At 42.3% G+C, this 18,366-nt stretch overlaps 1 protein-coding gene across 1 annotated transcript in view; it reads right to left on the bottom strand.

Moving 5' to 3' along the window:
- PPP1R12A (protein phosphatase 1 regulatory subunit 12A) overlaps positions 1–18,366 on the bottom strand; it is a gene marked incomplete at its 5' end in the record, with an annotated part of 839,509 nt that overhangs the window by 450,148 nt on the left and 370,995 nt on the right. The window contains one exon of the mRNA XM_086950257.1: positions 1,100–1,190. Within this exon, the coding sequence (XP_086806383.1) occupies positions 1,100–1,190 (91 nt within the window). The remainder of the gene's footprint in view (positions 1–1,099; positions 1,191–18,366) is intronic.

Raw genomic sequence — 18,366 nt, 5'->3', positions numbered from 1 at the left:
TTGGAAATTGTACAATTGTATCTCCACCATAGTTGTTTACCACACATTTGATATTCTCCTATATATTATCTTAAAAGAAAAATTGTTAAGTAATAGGACATCAACACCAAGGCAGCTGCTACCTCGATGAGAAATTGTCAAAGTCAATTGTGATTTCTATGATATAAAAATGAAGCACTTTAAAATCGCATGACAATCGAATATAACAAAAATACAAAACTCTTTAAACTTTTAATCATGATGCTACATGCATTCCTTGGAATGTACCTCAGGTTGAAATGGGATTATGACAGAATACTAGCTGTCCCGGGAGGTCTCTAGAATATTTCACGGATTTTTAATTACACCACATTCCAGGTAGGCTCAGAACAATCTTATTCTTTTAAGTATAATACTAAGCCATTTTCGTATTATTTTTTACAGTGTACTTCTAAAAATAGATAACAATGGTAATAAATGGCAATGGTATTCCATTAGGAAATTTCAATTTCTGGGTGGAATTACTAAAACATACAGTGACCAAAAAAGAGATTTCTCATTGTGTTAGAAAGTCATAACCTTCCTAGGCCCGCTTTCCTGGTTCGGACCTAATCAGGTATAAGACAACTCTTTGACAGGGCAGAGTTTTCACTTTCAAAAAGAGTCCAGCTTAGTACAGCAACTAGTTTTCATTGTCTGTCACGTCACTGAAAGATTAAATCACATATCACATCACCTCAACAGATAAACTATCTGTAAGACAAACAAAAGTATACATTAATCAGTTATGGATAATTATGTCAATGCAAAATGGATAGACATCACAGAGAAAATAGGACAAATAAAGGAATAGTAAGAAGACATCAGCTAAATTTAAAACAGAAAAATAGGACCTTTAAAATGACAAAATAAGAAGGAAAAAGCTGATAAAAAAGGAATAGAATGGAGAGAAAAACAACTTACACTGCAGAATTTTACTAAGAGCAGTATGTCATAAAAACACAATGATAAATGTATAGCAAACTTGCTGTCCAATTACAATTACCGCCATAATCTAAATGTTGCAGTATATTTTAACATTTTTGCAATGTATCCAAAAACTAAATACTGAGCAGTGTACCTGTGTTGACCTTCTGGACTGTCTAGCTAGCCTAGATCTGGCTTTTCTTTGGGATTCAGACTCCTCATCTCTGACAGGAGTGAGGTATGATCTGAAAGAAAAGTTAGATATAAAAGTTACATTAAGGAAATAATCGAGATGCCTAATATATCCAAGTGAAATTTTCTCATTTAAAAAAAAATTCTAGTGTGTAACAAAATACCATCTTGGACTTTGATAGCTAGTTAAAGCTCAGTTTGGTCTATAATAATGACAAGTGAAATGGAAGAGACCCATACAATTTACATTTAGTATAAAATATTCAGGTTATGGATTTTGATCTGGGGGATTACCTCTTTCATTTACAAAGGAGTCAAATTGCTTCCTAATCAACATGCAGCAACATAAGTCACCCGGGTGCAAGAGGGTGATATGATTAGAACAGAGTCCTTAACAGTTTGACAGAATATAAAACAATTCAATTATTGCAATGTCTTGGAGTCAGTTTTCTTTACTCAAAGGAACATAACGATCCCTAGGTTTTACAATTAGTGTACTTAATGAAGTGTACTTATTGATGTTTACACTCTTCTGAATAGATTTCAATATCTTTACACAGGACTCAATCTGTGGTCAACTAAAGATTATGCAATGCAAAGAACCGATGCAGTCTTACAATGCTAAAACAGTGGAAGAAGCATGACATTGCACCGTTTCTTGGTGTCTCAAAAAGTAAATGGAAAAGTGAAGAATTGTATTTTATAAGAATGACTGTACCATGGACATCTGTGTTATTAACCCAGATGTTTGGCCAGTCAATCAATCAATCAGAACATTTGTAAAGCGCACTACTTACCTGTGAGGGTCTCAAGGCGCGCGGGGGTGCTGCTACTGCTCGAATATCCAGGTCATGAGGAGTCTTATGAAGGTTAGCAGGTAATGGGTCTGCCGTAGGGGGATGGGGAGGGTGTTCCAGGTCTTGGCGGCGAGGTGAGAGAATGATCTGCAGCCAGAGGTCGCTCTACGGATGCGGGGGACTGTGGCGAGGGTGAGGTCGGTGGAGCGGAGCAGGCGGTTGGGAGGTGTAGAAGATGAGTCGTCTGTTGAGGTATGCTGGTCCGGTGTTGTGGAGTGCCACGTGTGCGTGGGTGAGGAGCTTGAAGGTGATACTTTTGTCGACGGGGAGCCAGTGCAGGTCTCTCAGGTGTGGCGTGATGTGGGTTAGGCGAGGGATGTCTAGGATCAGGCATGCAGAGGTATTTTGAATGTGTTGAAGTCGTTTCAGGAGTTTGGCCCAGGCTCCTGCATAGATGGCGTTTCTGTAGTCCAACCTGCTGCTGACTAGGGTCGATCTGGTCAGGACTGAGGTGGAGCTCATCAAGTACATTTCTTGCTAGCATTATTTTTGTTTGACAGCCTTTTGTTTTTAACTTTATATAGCTCTGAGGCATGCTAAGGCTTTAAGAATTATTATTTCTATATGAGGAACCTTAATAAAAGACAGAATGAGAGTCAGTCTTGAAAATAAAAGAAAATATAATCTGAGAACTACCATCAAGTGGTGGATGAACATGAGGGAATGGATGTGGTTACAAGGTTATGGAATAAGGGAGCTTATAGGCCGCCAAGGTGAAAAGTAAAAGCTTAACTGGACAGAGAGAAAGCAGGAATCTAAGATTTTAGAAACCTGCATGTCATGAGCTGAAAAAAAGAAAAAAAGGAGCAGTGAATAGAGTGCGAAAGATATTAAACAATGCAAGGCTCAGAGAACAGCCATGTCAGACAACCAAAAAAAACGCATCATGAATTCTTGAGTAATGGTTCTCAATTATTCATAACAAATGCCACTTGCTGTGAGTTGGAACCTGGCCAGCCCTACCTGATAACAATTTCTGAAACAATGCTGTGGAGGGAACTAGTAACCACCACCTCGAAATATAATTAAAAACTTCCCTTGGCCTAATATAGCTATGAAATCCATGTGTTGTGATGATCTAAATAAGCTATTGTCTATTTTACTACAAAAATAAGTCCCATTGACTTCAGCAGCTGAAATATATACTCTGCAGACAGCCAGAACTACTTCAGAAATTCAGAGGCTCTCACACATGCAATACCAGACACACTTTGCTGACATCGCCTTTGACGACTGGTGTTGTGCATTGTTTAAGAACATTGGATCTGGTCTGGTGACTAGATCTAAAGCAGTTTTTGGACTGATCCCATCATTTTTTCCACCCTTTTTTTCCAGTCTTCTTGGAGGATTTACAAATATCATACATCTAGTTGGCTGTTGTATAATCGTTCAGTTGTGGTGTAATCATCTTTTTCCTGTTCTGACAAGGAAATGAACAACGTGGAGAAAAATTATCCAGATCCAGTCTGACGCCTGGGGGTAATTCTAAGGTAAGGAATCTAAAACTAATCTCTTTCAGATCAAAGATGCAAAGAGGCACTAGCACGTTATATAGGATATGCTTGGCTAGCTAAACTCAGCTAGCCCGGTATGCGATCATTTCGCAAAATGGATGCTACACAAGTAAAACCTGTGTTCTTGTGCATAAACTGACTGAAACCACCTTGGTATTACAACTGAAGCAGCCACAATTGACTTATCATACTATGGAAGCAACCATTCAACCGCTAAATGAGCACCTGGGACAATGCAGAGCAACACACCTGTCTCTTCTACAGAATAGGAAAAGGGAAGTTTGTTTTGTTAATAGGAATAGAGAAGTTTGTTTTGTTAATCTTCTACAGAATGCTACAGTAGGAAGCAGGCTCTTTATGTGATCTATCAAAAATCTGATGTATCATGTAAAGAGTCCAGGGGCCCCCTCATGAGGGGAAAGGGGCTTGCTAGGAAATTCCAAAGTGCTCCTTTAGGGGGTATTGTGGTAAAGCAGCCTTAGGCTTAACACAGAGGAGTGCAAGACATTTACCAATAAATACATGATAAATAAATGACAGCATGACTCAAGGAGGAGATGCACACAAATATATAAAAATAGCAAGTATCTTCATATATGTTTATGCTTCAGAGAAGAATCGTTCAGAAGTACATTTTAAAATATAAATGATTTTCACTTTAAAAGTAGACTAATTTCAGAGTTCTGCATTATTATCCTATGAAAGGAAGAACAAGTTCAGCAAACAGGCATAGTACAGCGACTTACAAGACTAATAGGAGTTAAGGTGAGTGGAGGGCAAGGCCCAATGCAGCACCAGCAGTATGCCACCAGAGTCACGGGGGCGGTTGTGTGCAAAACAGTGTCTGTAGCCCAATGTTTTTCAATGGAGATCGTTCACTACGGAAATGCGCTGCAGGTTCTGGCGAGAAGGCCAGTCGGGTAGAACCTGCAAGGGGGTTTAAGACTTGGAATGCTTGGAGACAGATGGGGTGGGACACACACACACCTTTGGTCCTCTTCTTCAAGGACCAGGGGCTTCAAGTGCAGGGGGGTCCTTAGGAGTCACGTTTTTCCTTACCAGAGCAATCTTGGTTGAGGGGGCCTGTATGCAGAGGCTGCAGTCGACGTCTGGAATTCCAGGAGGGGTGAAACCGTGATGAACTCGAGCTATGGAGGACGAGGGAGGGGGGTGGGGCCTTGTTGACATTGGTGGCCCACTTCAACTCAGGCCAGAGGCGACAGGTGCATGTGACAGGTTTTGCCGCTTGCAGAGGCCTCAGTCTTTTCTTTTGGAGGTTCTTCAGAAGAGGTCCGCAATTCACTGGAGGTCTTGAATCTTTGTCTGGGGTAGCCAGTCCTTCCAAGTTTCTGGAGTCAGCAGCTGCAGGATGAGTCAATATTGGTGCAGTTATTCGTTGAGGGATGCAGACAGGCCAGCAGGGTTGGTACTAGATAAGCTGCTGCTTCTCTCCTTTTCTGCTTTTGCCACTCTTTGGTGCCCTCTCTATTAGGTCATCAGGATCCATTCTCTGGTGCCAAGGGCTCCTGTAAATACTGAATTTAGAGGTGTTCGGGGAATGCATGGTTGTAGCCAATGGGCCACTGACCCTTGGGGTCACAACATCCCCTATAGAACCACTTCCTGTTGCAAGTGGGTATAACCCAGTCCCAGAATTCCTAGGTATGGCATCACAAATATGGCTACTTATGAAAAATCATGTCTACCTCACAGTAGCCCACCTTAGGGGAGGTTCTAGCCTGCAGGAGGCATGCCAACCTGATTAGCTAGTTTTCATGCTTGTCCAGGTGCCAAGGGGGTCCTGGACAAAGGGCGGTCTTCCTTACCCCAGAGGGCGAGCCAGATTTGCATTTAAAAGATGGTGGCCATTTTAGGCTTGCCACCCAAAGAAGGCTAATAAGCAAGTCATCCTCTGTGACAGGGTGTCACACCCTCTTCCCGGACAGGTTTTTGTTCTGGTCTCCCTAGGAGGTCTGAACAGTGTCTCGGGTGACAGAATGGCAGAAACCAGTCAGCAAGGACACCAGGGGCTGGTAGGTTTTAGGGGGCACCTCTACAGTGCCCTCTGGGTGCACGTATTGATAAATCCAACACTGGCATCAGTGTGGCTTTATCAATATGAAATGTTTGATACCGAACGTCCTCTTTTCAGTAAAAACCATCACGTAGCTGGGGAACTCTGTTTCATCAGTGCCCAGCATATGTCTTAAGACTGCTTTCCTGGTCACTTGTACAGGCAGTAATAGGACTGACCAGCAGAGTGGCACATCTGCTCATGCAGTTATGTCCCCATATGTAAAATTCAGGACCCTTCATTAGGGTCGTTAGGCCTGCGGTAGGGGTGACTTTCAAATATTACATGCAGTGTAAGGGACATATTAGTAGAAAGCAACAGGAGCAAAAACCACGTTAAGATCTGGGTACATATGTGTACATTAACAACAGTGTCTCAACTGGTATTATTGAAGAAAAAGGCAATTCTATAAGTTTGTACAAAGCATTACACGAAGGAAGAAGGGAGACTCATGTTATTTGGTTTTGGAAGTGCTCGGTAGCAGAGCGACAGCCTGTAAAGCCCCCATTCCTTCTCGTGCCAAACGCGTTTCGGGCGTCGTCCCGCCCTTGATCCCTAGCTGAGCAATGAAGAACCCGGCATACTTTCAGACACACCTGTTTTTATTTCAATTCACGTCCCACCCACATAGGTTGTAGCTAAGCTTTCTGGTCTCTGTATTGAAAGCTACGGAACTTCAGAGTGCCACAACCTCAATCGGTGCCAAAGTCCCTACAAAGTTCAAATGTCAAACCCAAGTGGGTGAATATATAAAATCATGTCGCAAGTGTGGAGAAGAAAAGGTGGATGATATTCACATGTTCTGCTGATGTACAACACTCACGCATTACTGGCAAGAGATTGGTAAGACACTAACTGCGGTAATGGCAACGCCTATAACTGTAAGTACGCTTTTAATTATTTTTGGGATCCACTTTACCACTCAACCAGGCTTGATAAAGCTAAGTAAACATCAAGAAAGTTTATTATTTGTTCTGATCTTGTTAGCACGAAGAGAAATCTGTATTAATTGGCTAAAACCGGCACCACCAGTCCATGAAAACTGGCTAAATTTTGTAATAAAAACCAGCAGATTAGACAGAAGAGGGAAACAATCTAAAAGATTGCTATACTGAGAGATTTGGGAAAACTATATCACCTCTAGATGATAACCTAGAACTCCTCCTTTTCCTTTTTTTTTTCTTTTCTTTTTTCTTTTTTGTTTCCAATGATTAAAGCGGAACAATATTTCCAGGCAAGATTTGAAATCTGCCAAGTAGCCTACGGGCTAGATATTCTCAGAAACAGAGGAATTATTGTACAAGATAAGGGTGTATAGGAGAAAACTGACTGGTCAAAATCAAGATAGCGGGAAACTCCCCTTGTATCATCGATAGACAATTTGGGGCAGTGATGGTATAATCGCTCGCAAAAGACCGTCAAACTCTCAAACACCTTCCTATCTGCATAATCGCAATATGAGGATAAAAAAAAATAAAAAAAAAAAATAAGAGCTTCTTAAACTCAACGAAATTCATCAGGAGTTATTAATATTTGTAGTGTTGTACTAGCAACAGAATCAGGGCAAGAGAATATTTGTGGCCGCCATATGCAAAATTACGAGCAGTGATCTCATCTGTTCATCAGGCAGGTTTGCCAGCAGTAATTAAACAAGCATTTACAATGCAACAGGTCTCGCACTTGTTAGAGTTAGATCTATACAAAAATGTCTTGTATCTATGCGTTTTGGTTTGGTTTTGAGTGCAGTGAATGAATGAACAGAGACACAGCTGCAGCACCGCCTAGAGGACTTAGAATGAAGAAAGAGTAGCAGGTAGCAGCACTGTGAAGAGAACTTAGAATGAGGAATTACCAATGGGACCAGAGAAGCAGCTAGCAGCACTGTCTAGAGGACGTAGAATGAGAAAGTACCACAAGGACCTGAAAAGCAACTGGAGGCACTGTCTGGAGGACCAAGAACGAGGAATTACCACTGGAACCAGAGAAGCAGCTAGCAGCACTGTCTAGAGGACTTAGACTGAGGATTTAACACCGGGAATAGAGAAGCAGCTAGAAGCACTGGCTAGGGGACTAAGAATGAGGAATCACCACTGGGAACAGAGAAACAGCTGCAGCACTGTGTAGACGACTAAGAATGAGGAATTAACGATGAGAGTAGAGAAGCAGCTAGCAGTACTGTCTAGAGGAATATAAATGAAGAATTACCACTGGGAATAGAGATACAGCTATTGCGCTGCCTAGGTGAGATAGAAGGAGGAATTACCAACGGGGCCAGAGTAGCAGCACTTTCTAGTGGACTGAGAATGAGGAAGTACCAATTGGAGAGAGATGCAGCTGCAGCACTACCTAGAGGTCTAAGAAAGAGGAATTTCCTACTTGGAAGGGAGACACAGCTGCCACATTTGTGACCAGTTAAAGAACAAGATTTACAGCCCTGTTTACAGAAATGGAGCAACGGAGCTCCGATCAAGTAAAACATAATGAATGCTAAAAACGAAAGACTGGGTGAAAGGGAGCTAGCGAGTAAAGTCATATTTCTAACATTCTAACTTTGCGACAGCTCAACTCGATCTTCAGTGACCCAGACTATGTAGATTATAAGCGAAAGCTAAGATGGGAAGTGGAGAACACATGGAGAAACGGTGCGTGGGAGGGGAAAGCAGTACCACTGGTATTCTGTTCACGTTTGCAACATTTTCAGGACATGAGGCAGGTAAGTGGAATAAATAGCTGTGCAAAACGAAATGAAATATACAGAAGCTGAATGACTGGCAGGGCCAGTCGCTATGGGAGGGAATGGCACACCAAAAGAAGGGTCAAATGGGCACGATTTACCAATCATACAAAAGTAAGGAATTTAGAAAGGCTCCTGGAACAACCAATGACAAAAGATGGGCCCGCTTGAAGCCCATGTCCTGAATTCACCATGCTTCTCAGAGCAACGCATGCACTCTGCTCGGCTCGACCTACAAAGATAACAAACTTCCCCAATTCCATTTCTACCCTTTATGCCTTTTTATGTTTTATCGGAAATTAAGGGAGATAGCCCTTAATCTTTTTCGCAATATTACTCATCAAAAAGGTGCTTCTCATAAAACGTGTATGTATGTGGCATTTGAATTGAAAAAACCTAACCAAAAGGCAGCAGGAGGGCTGTACAGAGTCATGGATGAGCATAGAGAGTCATGCGTAATAGGAGAGATTGCGGGATTCCCAAAACAGTAGAATACTGTTATTCCATTGTGAGGCAGAGTTCTTTACACTGTTTGTCTTCAATTCTTTAATAAATAACAGAATTTGGGGGGGTTGTAAAAGATGCTGGGCGCATGGCAATCATTCTAATTGTCACAAATTCTACCATATGCTTCAGTCTGATGCAATACCCAAATTGTTGCATTGAACCCTCCTCCTAATCTCACTCGAATGCAACCTACTTTTCAAAACCGGACCCTGGTTCAATGACACATCTGCAACCTCTTGTGAAGTTCTGTTAGTCAGAATACTCAAACATCTGCAAAAACAGATCTGAGAAAAATGGAGGTGTCCTCAACGACATTTACAAAAACATCTTCCAACTACTCTCAAAATCAATACAGATGATGCAATATGAAGCTAGAGGTTTTAATACCATTTACCACCCTACTGGGAGCAACCAGCATTCCCTGGTCAATAAGTGAAATTCCCGCCTAGCACCTTTCAGAGGATACTGCCGATTCCCCCAAAGACTACTTACACTGACTCAACAAACCTCATTGTAAACACCTTGCACCACTGAACTTAAAGCCATTAAAGAGGAACACCAAGCAGCATGTAACTAGAAAAAAAACAATACCAGCAAACGAAACCAGGGATTAAAGAGCTATACCATTGCTACACACTATACTAGGTTATGGCGGTGCTGATATAGGCGCTAATGACCAAGAGCAGATTCTAAAAGTTACCTAACTCAATGTTGCTGATTTTATCAACCATTAGAAAGATGAAAGGCTGACTGGATCCGGTGACATTCAGACTATGTGGGTGAAACACAGATCCCTGGAACAGATGCATTAGTCTACTGAACCACCTAATCCGGAATGTGAGTATGTGCAAAATGCATATTTTTACAATCTGTGCAGAAGCATAGTGAATTTGAGTTTCGTGAATCTGATACATTTTCGGTTGTAAATGTGGGAAACCTTCAAGCTGTAAGTTCTGCTTTGACTCTAAACATGGTGGAATATGTGAAGCACCAAAATGTTTAAACTCAAAATGGTATTACTGATGAGGATGTGCACACATCACCATTACTAGCTGTCCACTGAGGACTACACAAATAACTGAAAATATTTTATTTTATGACATTCTGGGCTGAGGCACAAAAGCTTTTGGTCATATAAGGTGAACTTTCATCATTGAAAAACATTTACATGGGCAAACTCCCAATCTTGAATGACAGAATAGGAATGGAAACATTTTAATCCCCAAAATACATTTGTAAATGAGCAATTTCCTCCCCTGTGGTGCTTATAGGTGGTGGGCAGCCTGAAACCTGTACATTTGTAGATATTCACACTCAAAAGTAGTTTCACGCCCTTGAAATACTCACAGATTTACTCACTTCAAGGGTACAAGTAAGTATGTTTCCAGTGTGGAGATAGAAGGGAACATCTCATATCTGTGGGTGCAGGGAAAGGAGCTTTCCATGGAGAAAAATAATTTTGTCCACAGAGAGACCAAAAACAGTTATATGAAAAATGAAAATTTTTATCATATGGAAAGTCTACATGCGTAAATGTTACACATCTGTGTACTCCTTGGAATGGTATTTATTTCCATAAAGTCTCCTGGGATTCTTTGCGACATTTCCAAATGTAGGAATTTTGTCGAAATGTAATACGTTCGAACTCTCATTCCTTGGACCTTGTGAATGGGGCTGCATAATTTGACACGGTTCCTTTTGCATTGGCCTCCCTCCTCCAAAGTATCCTCCTCCTCCTTCCCACTTGGCATATCAATTTGAATGTACTTTATTATCCAGTCTGATGCGGTTCAATGCAGCTAAATACAAATGTAGCTGTGAGAGAGGAGCCTATTTTCTTAAAGTAAAAAGGGGCTTATTTTATTTCTTAGATTAGCAAGTTTCTATACTGACAACAAGTGTCAATAGCACCAAGAAATCCCTTTGGTCAATGAGTACTTTACAAACATGCTTATTATGTTTTATGCCACGTCCAGGTCTTTCCTGTTATCAATAAGGTCTTTCCTGTTATCAATAACATTTATTATTGAAACTGTGAATTTGTATATTTATTTTGTGTAACAATATTAATTACCAGTTATTTATACAGCTTTTTTATCTAAAGTGATTTACATAGAAATCATTTTTCCACTATCACTCTCACCCATTGAAAACTAATTTCTTATAAACTGTGTACAGACGCTAGGGGATTATTTACAAGCCCCTATCGCCACAGGAACGTCACTTTTATTTGACTTAACGTGGCTTAACGCTGCCTTGTAAATAAGGCAGTCTTTCACGCTATACTCCGCTTGAAAGGGGAGGGAAATGGGTGTTACAGTGGGCGTTCCACCGCAACACCCATAGATTATGAAGCTGCCCCATATTTACAAGGACAGCGTAAAAATGGGGCAGTGCCAAAATTAAGATAAAAAAACCTGGACTCAACATGGCGCAAAGAGGAGAAATGCTTTATTTCACCTCGTTTTTGCTGCTTCTATGTGTGCTGCATTGTGCAGCACACATTAAAACAGCAAAACACCATGCATGATTCTTTATATGCAGGTAGGTGACCCATACTGCACATAAACAATCATTTTAAAAATGACGAGTTTTAACTTCTATGTGTGCTGCATATTTAAGATTGTTTATGTGCAGGAAGGGACACATTCCTGCTCATAAACAATTATTCCCACAACGCAGGCACCCTTGCACTATGGTGCAAGGGTGCCTGCACTGGCACTAGGCAGCTGTAATTAGCGCCAGTGCAGCGGGAAACAGGGTGCAGCCAAGAAGGTTAACCCCGAACATCACTTTTCTTGTAAAAATGCCCTTTAGTTTCATGAAAAAAAGAAAACAAACATAAGTAGGAGTTTCTAGTTGGCAAAGAGACGGAGGAGGGCAGGGCTATTACAATAACGACTTGTTTTGTTAATAGTTAATACAGAACTGTATCACATTGGAGGAAAATATAGATCACGTTTCATTTATCTTTCCAAATTGTGCATGTTGATTTGATGGATTCAAAAATAGATGATTAAAAATGTATCCTAAACTTTTAGCATATTTTCATGTCATCTAAATCAATAGTATTTTGATTATTCACACAAATGTTACCATAATTCCATCCATATTTTAACGTTTTTACATTTTCATAGAATCCTTAAGGTTACTCAAAAACTTCTCAGGAAAGAAAGGACTCTGATGACGCTCAGACTGAATGTTTTCTGTACACCGGATACTTAATCAAGACAATCTTCAATCCATCTATAGAAGGTGTTTTCTGTACAGTACCTGGTAGCGCAGTTTTTTTAATTCCTATGTGCTGTAACTTACAGGTGCTTCTAATACCCCATTTAACGATTCCCAGCCTGATTGTGTGGAAAGAAGGCTTGGGTGGAGCACCTGGAACAAAGAACCCCGGGCAAAGTGCACACCAGGCTTGCAGCTGCTGGCTGAGGCCACCACACAGTCAGCAGCAGTCCCACGGTCTCGTGACAGTCGCATGGTCTCGTGACAGGTAAAAAGATAAGAGTAAGATTTACAAGCCTGTTTACAGAAACGCAGCAACTGACCAAGTGAAAACATGACCACCATGCCAAATGCTTTTCAGGAAAGAAAAAAGGAGTTCCTGAACAGATGTTAAAATGGTGACTAGTGTATTTATATATTTTTTATTTATTTATTCTTTATTTATTTTAACCCCTTCGCAGAGGGGGTAATTCCCCCGCTGTGCTGGGGGGCGCACACAGCGCCCCCGTGCTCATGACAAGCTCAGCTCATCATGAGGCACAGTGCTCGTGTGCTCATGACGAGCTCAGCTCGTCAAGACCACACCCATATCCGTGGAACGTTCAGCACAGCAGGGGAATTATCCCCGCGAGTGAGCGTTCACGGCTCATGACAAGCTCAGCTCGTCATGAGCACACGAGCACCATGCATAGAATGTATTAAAGGTTTTATATAGCGCTGGCTAGACCCAGAGGTATCAGAGCACTTTACATGAGCATCAGATCATAGTTACAGGTTACATTGTTGCAAAGGTTACACAGTTATTAGAGCATGGCAACATAGTTACTTGTAAGGTCCAGATCAACAATAAGGACAAATACGAAAGGGGAAAAGCAGGCCAGGGTAAAGATTGAGGGGAGGGGGGAAGGAGCTGGGGAAGTAGACCGGTAATGAAGGCGGGAAAGAGGTGGGGAGGGTGAAGGACATCGCATGGGAAGGGCGACGGGGACACAAACCGGTAGACGAGTCAAAGCAACATCCAAAGACCAGTACGCTGTGATCCCAGGGGAAGTGGTATCACTTCCCTATCTCTGTAGCAGGACGCACCCTTTACGCAGTTGACTCTTTCAGAGGCGTCTCAGACTCCAAGGCCTACATACTGGATCCTTCCCCAAAAAGGGGAGAGGGAGTGCTTTGGCAATGGGTGCCATACCATACCTCAGCTGTGAGTGGCTCCCTTGGCGCAGTGGACTCTCAGCGGGTACGCTGAGACTCCAGAGAATAAATATTGGATCTTTCCCCAACAAGGGGAGAAGGAGTGCTTAGTCAAAGGGAACAAAGGACAGGGGGCTAGGCAGACTAACAGGCAAGGTGAGAGATTCAGGGGAGAGTGGATAGGAGCTAGGGAGCTAGACAAAGGGAGAAAGAGTACTACATGGGAACACATTTAATTAATGATTTATTATATAGCGCTGGCTAGACCCGTTGGAATCAGAGCCCATTACATGAGGGAAAATAATGTTGCAAATTACATCAGTTAAAAGTTACATAAGTATCAAGAACAAACATTTAAAGAACATAGGGGACAAGGTGAATGGAGCAGGAAGGGTAAGGGGATAGGGTAAAGGGGTAGTAGGAAGACCGGAGGTAGAGACGAGGGGAAAATAGTTACAAGAGATACCAGAACAAACTTTTAGGAGGATAGAAGAAAAGGTAAATGGGGTGAGGAATGGAAAGGGGATGAGGGCAAAAGGGGTAGTGTATAGATACAGCGGAGAGACAAAGCGAAAGTTTGTCCAAGGTCCGGCTGGGTAGGTGACGGCCGAGGGGGAATCCTCGGCCCATCTCCTCTTCAGCTATCATGTAGCTTCACCGGGCATCGGTCAAATGGCTAGGTCTCAACAGGAAAACATTAAAGGGGAAGAGGGCGAGAAGAAGGGAGCGTAGAGTGGGAAGGGGGTGGGGTGAAAGGTTTGGAGGGGGAAACGACAGACGAAGGAAAGTCTGCCCAAAATCCGGCTGGGTTGGTGACGGCCGAGGGGGAATCCACAACCCATCTCTTCTTCAGCTAACAGGTAGCTCCACCGGACATCGGTCAAATAGCAGGGAGGGAGGGTTCAGAGTACATGTCCAAGAGGGAGAGCAGGATCAAGGTCAGGTGAGGGATGTGGTGAAGCTCAGGCGCTGACTAGTTCTATTGTCCGGGAGCGTTAGAGCATTGTGGAGAGACCAACTGAGGCTGCCAACTTGAGGTCAGGCAGTGGGGTTGAGACCTTGGTGTTAATTTCAGTCGGTCGCCAAAATTCACAAAGCATAGAGGTGTAATCTATGCCGTGAAGCGGCAGGAGGATAGGGCCAGTGTCAGCATGTCTTCAGAGGGGGTGAGTGGAAGGTCTGGCGTGGCGTCTCCAGAGTCATTCTGCAATAATAAGTGAGCCCTTCCGCTCTGCAGCCCCATCGAGCATACCAGCTCCTCGCGTACATAATTACATCAAAGAACAGGCACAGTTGCACATAGGCAAGAACTCTATTTTGCGCCAACCTCATAAGCCTAAATCTAGTAGACCACAACTCCTAAACATTACTTGCATTAGGAAATAAACTTAGTAACATAACCTGCAGTAGGGAATAAATCAAACCTAGACCACAATAGAAAACATAAGACAGTAGGTAAAAGCTAGTAAGCATAAAAGCACATCTATAATCATAAATAATACAGTACTAAGTCCCTGCTCTGAAGAGAGAGAACAAACGCATTTCATGGACAAATGGGGAGAAAGAATAGGAGAGCAACGATGGAGCTAGCAAATTGAAAGCCTATGGGAGGGCTGAAGCCCACATATTGAATATCACATGTCTCGAAGAGACTGCGCAAGCGCTGTCTAGCCAACACCTAAAACAGTTTTAGTGGATGTGGGATGTCGTTACATGTGTAACATTAACAGCTATAGCATAGTTACAGTGCCCTTTGTATCAAGGTAGTAATATTAGTATTAAGTCTCCCCAGCTCCACAAGATGATCTGTCACATATCCGCTTTAAGGAAAATGTTACTTACCCAGTAAGCATCTGTTTGTGGCATGGAGTGTTGTAGATTCACATGCTTAGCATAAGTTAGCCATCTAGTTTTGGGCTTGGAAGTGTGCACGTTTTTTTTTCTTCAAAGAATTCTTTCGAGTCACGAGGTGTAGAGACTCATTCTTGTAGTGCGCATGGTCGACTTAATAGTTAAGATTGATTTCCGCTTGGTGGGTGAGGATGGAGCTTAAAGGATGATGTATTCTAGTGAGATAACCATGCTAAAGTAATGCAATGTTTAATGTGGAAAAGTGCAACCAAAACAGGTGTCTGGGGAGGAGGGTGGGTGCAAGTGAATCTACAATATTATATGCCACAAACAGATGCTTACTGGGCAAGTAATAGTTTCTATTTGGTGGCAAGGGTGGCTGTAAATACACATGCTTAGCATAGAATGTAAAGCAGTTTTGCTCCTTTAGATTTGGTTAGCCTTTGTGGGTTGCATTTGCATGAAATAATGTACATAAAACTGCTTGACCAACATTGGCTTGTTTTCGTGCCATAACATCTACACAGTAATGTTTGGTAAATGTGTGCACTGTAGTCCAGGTAGCTGCCTTACTTATATCAGCCATAGGTATATTTCCCAAGAAAGCATCGAAAGCTCTCTTTTTACGAGTAAAGTGAGATTTAGGAGGGAGAGGGAGTGGTCTTTTAGCTTTGGCTTTACAGGTTTGTATACATTCCACTATCCAGGGTGAAATGCCTGATGTAGAAACTGCTCTTCCCTTATGTGGCTTTCAGAATGCAACAAAGTTGTTGCGTTTTTCAAAGTGATTGAGTTCTATCAATATCATGCAGAAGAGCTTTTTTAAAATCTAATCTGGGTAAGGCTCTTTCCGCAAACAAATCTAGTTGGGAAAAGAACACTGGCAACTCAACAGATTTGTTCAAGTAGAATTTGGAGACCACTTTGGGAAGGAATGTAGGGTTGGTGCATAGTACCACCTTGTCTAAATAAAGTTGAAAGAATGGTTCTTCTAGAGTTAATGCCCGAATCTCAATTGCACATCTGAGTGAAGTCATTGTAAAGAGAAAAAGAAAATGCTACTTACCAATATGCTTCTATTCTTGGCATGAAGAGCTGCAGATTCTCACACTTCGCATTAGATCGCCATCTGGTGTTGGGCTCGAATGCTTGCAAGTTGTTGTTGTCTTGGAAGAAGTCTTTGTAGTCACGAGATAGGTGACTTCTCCCTTGGACGATAGTGTGCATGGGCATCATCTCCACCCTTAGATTGTTTTTTGCCATGATGGGAAATGATGGAGTTAGTAGAAAGAAAAAAGATGTCCATGTGTGTATATCTAAGTAAGATAGAACTGGAACGGATTCAGGTCCCGGGGAGGCGGGTGGGCATGTGAGAATCTGCAGCTCTACGTGCCAAGAACAGATGCATACTGGTAAATAGCATTTTCCGTTTGAGGCATCTGAGCTGCAGATCTCACACTTAGCATAGACTATACAGCAGTATCTCCCATAGCGGTGGTCACCTGTATCTGTTGCAGTAGTTTGAAAGAGAGTTTTAAGAACCGCTTGGCCTACAACAGCCTGCTGCTTGGCTTGCACATCAACACAATAGTGTTTAGTGAAGGTGTGTGTTGTAGACCATGTTGCTGCTTTACAGATGTCTTCTAGGGGAATGTTCCCTAAGAAAGCCATAGAGGCTCCTAGCTTGCGTGTGGAGTGCACTCTAGGAGGAATTGTTAATGTGCGCTTTGCCTTTTGATAGCATATTTGGATACATTTTACAATCCACCTTGCAATACCAGCTTTACAGATGGGATTGCCTTTATGAGGTGGGGAGAAAGCTACAAACAATTGTTTTGTTTTGCGAAAGGATTTAGTTCTGTCAATGTAATAAAGAAGGGCTCTTTTAACATCTAGGGTGTGTAGAGATCTTTCAGCTACAGAGTCTGAGTTTTGAAAAAACACTGGCAACTCCACTGATTGATTAAGATGAAATTGAGTGATGACTTTAGGAAGGAATTTTGGGTTTTTTCTGAATACCACTTTATTACGATGTAACTGTAAAAATGGTTTCTGTATAGTGAAAGCTTGAATCTCACTTACTCTTCTAAGAGGTAATGGCAACTAGGAAAGCTGTTTTCCATGTGAGGAACTGTAGTTCGCATTTGTGTAAAGGTTCAAATGGGGGTCCCATGAGCTTGGTAAGAACAGCATTTAGGTTCCACACGGGAGAGGGTGGTAACCTTGGAAGAATGATTCTTTTTAGTCCTTCCATAAATGCTTTAATTGCAGGGACTCTAAATAGTGACAAGTGTTGTCTGTTTTTTAAGTATGCAGCAAGTGCTGCATGATGTTAACGTATAGATGAGTATGCTAGATTACATCTTTGTTCATGCAGTAGATAGCAAATGATATTCTGGATGGAAGCATCCAGTGGATCAATATGATTATTGGTGCAGTAAATGGCAAACCTTTTCCATTTTGCAGCACAGCAAGCTCTAGTAGTAGGTCGCCTGGCTTCTTTAATGATGTTCATACAGTCTGGTGGCAGGTTAAGGTAACCAAACTCTAAGAATTCAGGAGCCAGATCGCCAGATTCAGCTGACTTGGATCTGGATGGCTGATCTGTCCATGGTTCTGCGTTAACTGGGATGGGGACAGGCACAGTCTGGTGCGGAACTAGTGAAAGCTCTAGCAACGTTGTGGACCACTGTTAACGTGCCCATGTGGGAGCTACTAAGATTAGTTTGAGACTGTTGTCGGAGCTCGCGTACCACTAGTGGGATTAGTGAGAGTGGCGGAAAAGCGTATGCAAATCTGCCTGATCAGTTTATCCATATCGCATTGCCCTTTGACAACGGGTGTGGAAACCTGGCGGCGAAGGTTGGGCATTTTGCGTTGTGTGTGGCGAACAGATCTATGTCTGGTTCGCCCCAATTGTGGAAAAATGGGAGAAAGTCCTCTTCTGCCTCATCTGAGTGCGTTGCGACACCATGATAGATGGCAGCCCTATTAATTAACTGTCCAAAACCAATATTTTCGTCTGGAGGAGATGGTTTTGAGGGGTAGGTGTGTGGACTTGGGACGTCTGGTATGTCTTGTGGGATAGAGTACTCCCAATTAGGTGGGTCAGTTGGATATGTGAAAAGGTCATCTGTGTCATCCATTACCCCATGTCGTCATCATCATGTGGAGGTGTAGAGGTGTAGGAGGTGGAGAAAAATGAGGGGGTGAAGTTTCAATTTGAGGTGTAGTAGGTTTAGGTAGAGGAAGTGGGTTAGAAGGAAG

This window comes from Lissotriton vulgaris, unplaced genomic scaffold (genome assembly GCF_964263255.1).
Source record: "Lissotriton vulgaris unplaced genomic scaffold, aLisVul1.2 SCAFFOLD_867, whole genome shotgun sequence".
NCBI lineage: Eukaryota > Metazoa > Chordata > Amphibia > Caudata > Salamandridae > Lissotriton > Lissotriton vulgaris.
Note: the sequence above shows the minus strand (reverse complement) of the source record. Positions and strands in the feature narration are given on the sequence as shown.